Source organism: Sinocyclocheilus rhinocerous, unplaced genomic scaffold (assembly GCF_001515625.1).
Source record: "Sinocyclocheilus rhinocerous isolate Xijiao unplaced genomic scaffold, SAMN03320098_v1.1 scaffold1249, whole genome shotgun sequence".
NCBI classification, from domain to species: Eukaryota; Metazoa; Chordata; class Actinopteri; order Cypriniformes; family Cyprinidae; genus Sinocyclocheilus; species Sinocyclocheilus rhinocerous.
In genome coordinates, this window is record NW_015634049.1 from 133268 (window position 1) to 139993 (window position 6726).

General features: G+C 37.6%; 1 protein-coding gene across 1 annotated transcript in view; it reads right to left on the minus strand.

Annotated features, from left to right (window-relative positions):
• Window positions 1-3521: 3521 nt before the first annotated feature.
• LOC107745382 (acetylcholinesterase collagenic tail peptide-like) overlaps window positions 3522-6726 on the minus strand; it is a 25152-nt gene continuing 21947 nt past the window's right edge. The window contains exons 16-17 of the mRNA XM_016559253.1: window positions 4674-4776; window positions 3522-4428 (exon numbers count right to left, since the gene is read on the minus strand). Coding sequence (XP_016414739.1) covers window positions 4359-4428; window positions 4674-4776 — 173 coding nt within the window. The 3' untranslated portion in view covers window positions 3522-4358. The remainder of the gene's footprint in view (window positions 4429-4673; window positions 4777-6726) is intronic.

Consider the following 6726-nt stretch of genomic DNA (forward strand, 5'->3'; position numbering starts at 1 on the left):
GTGGTGACCCCGGGCTGGACTCCGCTTCGTCCACGGTGAAAGCCGATCCAGTGATCCACAGCGCGAAGTTGTTGTATTCCCTCAGCGACCAGCACGGATCAGCTCCAGGCATGACGAAGCGGATATCGTCATCTTTTTGAAGGCCAACCAAAGTAGTTTCACTTTCACAACGAAACATACAGCGCCTTCACGACATGGCGGCAGCGGCAACAACAATACTACAGCGAGAATAAAAGTTACGCCTTCTTTCTTTGCGTGAACATTTGGGCGGCGTTATGCAAATCTTCCCACATCGTGACGTAGACATGTGGGGGCGTGTTAGAACGAGCCGTTTTAGGTAGGCGTGGCTGACTCTTAACTTTTATAAAGAATATCTCTTTGAATTTGAGACTTTAGTCTTTGCAACTGTACAGATCTTCTTTATGCACCAAGAACTTGTAACACTGTGTTGCATTGCATCGCGCCGCGTAAACATAAAGCCATATCTGCATTTGTGATCGGAGAAATGACAAACTACCAACGTCAGTTGCAAATTCTTTAAATATAAAAAACGTACTTACAGTCTGTGAGTCAGAACGGCCGGCATTGTAGTCTACTCTCCCAGGATCAGGAAACAGTCCTCCATAAAATGCACTGGACACATCGGAATATTTGGGTTGAACTGTTCTAGAACAGTGTTGTAAATACAACTTAACCACTGATTTCTAGTCATGTCCATTTTTGGAAGGCCAAACAAAGAAGTTTTGCTTTCACAACGAAACAGCGTCACACACGGCGGGCTTGAGTGAGCGGAGGCCTAGAGTGATAAATAATATGTGTCAGTACTGGGTCAATAGTATGTAACAAGCATTACTTTTATTTGTATCAATACTACAGCGAGAATAAAAGTTACGCCTTCTTTCTTTGCGTGAACATTTGGGCGTTGTTATGCAAATCTTCCCACATCGTGACGTTGACATGTTGGGGGCGTGTTAGAACGAGCCGTTTTAGGTAGGCGTGGTTGACTCTTAACTTTTATAAAGAATATCTCTTTGGGTTTGAGACTTTAGTCTTTGTAACTTTACAGATCTTCTTTATGCACCAAGAGCTTGTAACACTCCAAAGAGAAAGGAAAAATTGAAATCGCATCATATGACCCCTTTAAAGCTTCAGACACAAAAAGACAGACTTTCATAACTTTTCATACTATGATTCAATCCAGTCGTCGGATATCAAATATGTTTAATATTTTCAGCCAATTTTAGAACACATTTTCATTTGTCATGCATCTCATAGCAACAAGGGGCATATTTCTGCATGAGTTTGTTGTGTTCAAAACGACTTGAATAACTTGGGCCCATCATACAATAAACGATTTTATGCTAAATCTGTCACCTCCGACTGCTCAAAATCCACAGATTGGCTCTGACTTTGGCCAACTAGCATTGACAATATTGTGTAATATATTACAACATTTTGATGAAAGAATATGAAGACAAAATCCTCACAAAATTCATATTTAGAAGAAAATAAATAGGTCCAATATAAACATCAGTGATAGCTTTTCAAGCTTTATTTTAACATCATTACAGGATAGTATCAAACATGTTTTAATACTGAGAACAGCTTTCAAATTACACTAGGACAAAACATTCAATCTCTTTTGTATTTGTTTGTTGTGCAATATTTGATTTGAACACCTTTCCTCAATTTGTACAAATATGAGGATAACAGTCAGTTACACGCTAAATGCACTTTAACTCCAAAAACTCCTGCCTGTTATAGGCCATCAATATACGTGGCAATTTTGCTCTTTTGAACAAGAGTATACAATATAAACATGCAGTTTCACCAGAATAATAAATTCAAGACACTTATTTCGATAAGATATCCATCATTTACATGAAATCTACAAGTAAGTCAGGAATATCACCCCAGAAATGTAAGCAAAGAGGTTTCTATAGCAAATGCATCATATAGCTTATGGAAAACTGGCTTGATCAAAAAAAGTCATGTAACTCAAAAGATACTTAAGCTAGATTTCACTGAATTTAACAGTAAGTAAGTGCTGTAAGCTACACCTCAGGTCCTGTAATCACAAAGGCTAAAGCACACCATATATGCTGAGGTATATTCAGACTGGACTTTGGCATAGGGTATAAATCAGTTTAAAGCCTTTGGGACGACATAAACAGTCCAGCCTTATTCCAACAGTCTTTAGCCTGAATAGCAGCAAAATGCTACCCCTGCAATTGCAGACAGTACAAAATGTTCAAAAACAGCTTTAGAGCCTTCACATGCTGTATGGTTTTTCCAACACAACCTCACAGCAATTCCAAACTATTTTGGTGAATTGATGGCTATATTGAATGAATTCGTACAATCCCATTCCTATATTTTCACACAATCTGTTTACGCCCCACTGATGGTTAGGTTTAGGGACAGAACTTCATGCTTGCTTTGTTTTCTAAAAACCGTACGTTTTTGTACAAATCACATCGTACGAATTCGCACAAATTGCCAACTTGTAAAATAGTTAGGTTTCCTCATGAGATCGGTGGGTTTTTCCTCCCTTTTTTAAGATCTTCAGACCCATACCCCAAATAAATAAGCAGTGTTTGCTTTACTTCAAGATCTTGAAGCACAAGACAACAACGTGGAACTAAGCTAAACTGTGGAATATGTGCACCCTACTCCACACATGGAGGTGGAGGGGTTATGGATATCTTTAAGTGGTTTCCTGAGATATGATGGAAATGTTAAACTAAGTGTGACCCCAAAAACATACTGAGAACCTGGAAAGAAGGGTCTTCTAATCTTAAACATCCTTAATAAATTATTGTCAGTCAGTAGTATTATTGTGGTTACTGTTTAAGTACATTTATGCAGTCTTTTTTACATTGAATAGTCTGTGAAAACACACGTTTTATACCCAGGGTCCAAAAATAACACCTGCCATGTGCCAAACTGAAGTAAAATGGGAATTTGGTGAGTAAGTAAATGGATTTACTGGCCATTTGGGTCACTGCAACATAATGGCAAGAAACCACTAAAATGAGTGTAAAAATGGTTTATGAGAGGTAGCGTTTCACATAACGGTGAGTAAATATGGACGCAAATGTGACAAAAATGTACCTAAAAATTCAATGTCTAGTCATTTTTTCTATACGTGATTTCATCATTCTGATTTCGTAAGAGGGCACGCTAGTGTTTCTTGAACGTGACCTCCAATTTGCAAAGAAATGAACAAAAGCATCATTATAGGGTGAATTCCAATCAGAATATATGTTCCCTTTCCGGTCACAACTTTGCCATCTTTTCTTTGGGTCACATTTACCTAACATATGTATTGGTAAACACATTTCTAATATTTCTTTACGACACAGCCTTGAATTTGCTTTTGAGTATGGTGTTTGAATCAGACTCAGTCAGTTAATCTTTCAGCGATGTTACTGAGTTTGACTCCCTCACTGCATCATGAATCATTTTTGGTAATGTTTGATTAGTATCAAAAAATATCGAAAAGTACTTAACAACCATCTTTATTGAGCGACTTGATATGTTTATCAATTAAACAGTCATTTGGCTTATAATTGTGCCATTTTATGAGCTCTTAAATTCCATTTTTTCTTCAATTTACCCACTATTGGGCTGTATGGCAACAAGCTAATTTTGGACCTAGTATGCAAAACTGTACTAACCCTAATGTACATCAGTGTCGTTTAAGAAAATGAAATTATTAGGTTTCATCCAGGGCCAAGCACCAGTTTGGTCTAAGCCTACATAATATTACATTTAAAGATATGAGCCACTTTTGTTTTGTTCAGTTACATGCCTTGGTAATGATCTCTGCTGACATGTCTACAGCAATCTCAGCCTCATGCAAAATACTATAGTAACAAAGTCTCATTGCATTCCACATACAGAGCACCCTGTGTGAGGGAAGGTGGGGTTGACCAGGAGAAAATGGCTTTCCTCTGAAACAGTACTACAGTACTTTGAGGTATTGAGGAGTCCTTTACCCATCTCCAAGAGGCACCCAACTTACCTGTTTCCTCTTAGTGCAGCCAACCACGCTGGCCAAATGTCAAGCCAGGGCAGAGCGGCAGGCAGCAGAGGCTGAATGAACGGAGAATGGTGTCTGAAGTCCTGTTAAGAGTTCTTAAGTGCGCGAGCACAACTTGGCTTTGCCGAGCATTCTTTTCCCGTGTGATCTACATGGCCTCTCAGCATCATGTCAACAGAGGAGTTCAGCTAATGTGTTTGTGATAATTCCCTCAATGATTTCTACCTCGGTTTATCTGCTGAATCTACGGTTTTCAGTGTCGTTGTTTATATGGATCTCACCAGCTGAAATGAGACACTGCTTTCTTGTGTCCTCATGTGAAATACTTGCAGTTTGTTGAGTCAATGAAACAGTCAGCTGTGCACTTGAGATGTCCATAAGATCTGTGGACAGAAAGACATGCATGTTATTTGGACAAATCAAATCAAAATTATTTTACAATATTATTTTAATATAACATTGTGCTGGCTCGAGTATAATAGTCAATAAATAATAATAATAATGATAATAATAAATTTTTTCCCCTTTTTTGTCTGTCAAAGTCTTTGGGACAAGAAAACGGCTCATTTTCCTTAAGGGGGGTTTTAGCTTTGCCCTATCCTTTTTAAATGGGCTTGAACAGTCTTACCCAGGCAAAAAGGATCTGCATGTGTGAAATCCAAAATCCTTTCTGTCACACTCCTCTGCCTCTTCATAGCGATATCCATCTCCACAATATGCAAGTTTGCACTCTAAGAAAAAGTAAAAGGGAGAATAAAAAAAAAATCGGTGAAATTTACAGTAAAAAGCTGGCAGCTGTATGGTAGCAACATTTTAAGTTTTACAGACTGAACTCAAATTAGAAAACATATTTCATTAACTGAAATAATGTTAATATACCACATTACTAAAATCAGTTTATCACAAGTAGATTTTTCAGAAATTGTGGCAAATACTAATATATAAAAGCTGCATTGTCTCAGTCAAAAAAATAATCATGGTAACACACGACACTAAAATAATGTAATAAACATTAAAGGTGCAATATGTAAGATTTTTTTTATTCAAATATCCAAAAACCACTAGAACAGTGTTATATAATTTGCTGACTTGTGCACTTACATTATCCCAAATGTTTTGAAGAATGTTTAAATCCAGAGAAATAAGCAATTTTAACTAGTGACACGGACCGTGTCTATAGTGTCATTGTGTCGCCTGCCAATGACGTCATACACCCTCGATTTCCGGTTTTGTTTTGTAGAAAACATGGAAACACCAAAGACTCTTTAACATGTTGTGCGTTTTATTAGACAGATGACGACCGCACAGAGTAGCATTATAACAGGACTTTCAAACGTATCTAGTATGATAAAACAGCGCTGCTTTACCCCACATACGCACGACCAGAAGGAGCGGAAGCGCTAAAGTGTGGCATAATAAAAGCTCCGCTACTTTCGAGCCATGTGTCACTCTCGTCTCTCATTAGCAATTGCTTCAGCGGCCTCGTCTTGATTCGACGGCTTTCCACCTCACTCTGCTTCATACTACGATGTTAATAAATCTTGAATACATTAGCTCATCCATGAACATGATTTCTACCCGAGTCCCGTCGGATTGCATCGGCTGTGGGGATAAAAACGACAACTCCCATGATTCCACACTCACTCACAGCGTCATCAAACTACACCTTTGTCCGTTTGTTTATTTTGAATACACGCCCTCCAGCGACGAAAATTACATATTGTGCCTTTAAGACATTCTATGACTGTAACATATTACTGGTGACTCAAGAGCGGCACTGTGTCTTTTGTAATATTGGTCAATATTATAAGAGATACTGTATATAAAGCTGAGATATAGAGGATTCTCAAACAAACTTTCTTGTGTATCCCTTTGTGACAATAACTTCTCCATTACAACAATCCCATGTCATCAGACGACTTAAAACGAAGAAAAACCTGAGAGCACTGACCAAAGCACTTCAAGCACAGGAAGAGGCTGCAGATCCATTGTTTTTGATCAGGCTGAAGCTTTGATCTTGTCATTGTCACTCACTTCAAAGAGTTTGCTAATGTATGGGGCCTCCTGCTACCACCCAGAACTAACAGCAACACCAGAGTGCATCTCGAGCAGACAATTTCATGTCCTCCTCTCATCTCTGCCACTTTACCAATATGATCTTAATCTTGAATTAGCCATGGTCTAATCTTTATGAATCACACATCATTTAATGTTTTGATTTTTTTATTTTATCATAATTTGGTGGAAAATTACAGTCTGATATTCAGGACTAAATCAATTAGATGCACTTTGCTGTATTATTTCCTTATTTCCAAATAATTGTTGGCAGGGTATTTAAGAGTACATGTAGGCAACTGTGGCTATTTTTACTAACTCTGCCTATAAATGTTCCTATATATATATATATATTTTTTTTTACTTCAGTAAAGATTGCATATGTTATTTATATATGATCAGTTAAAGGTTTGGGGTCAGTGGGATTCTCGGTGAGAAGTCTCCTATGCACATCAAGGCTGCATTAATTTGATTAAAAATACAGTAATATTGTTAAATTTTATAACAATTTAAAATAACTATTTCCTATTGAAACATATTTTAAAATGCACTTTATTCCAACACGATCCTTCAGAAATCATCCTACTATGCTGATTTGCTGCTCAAGAAACATTTTCTATTATTAT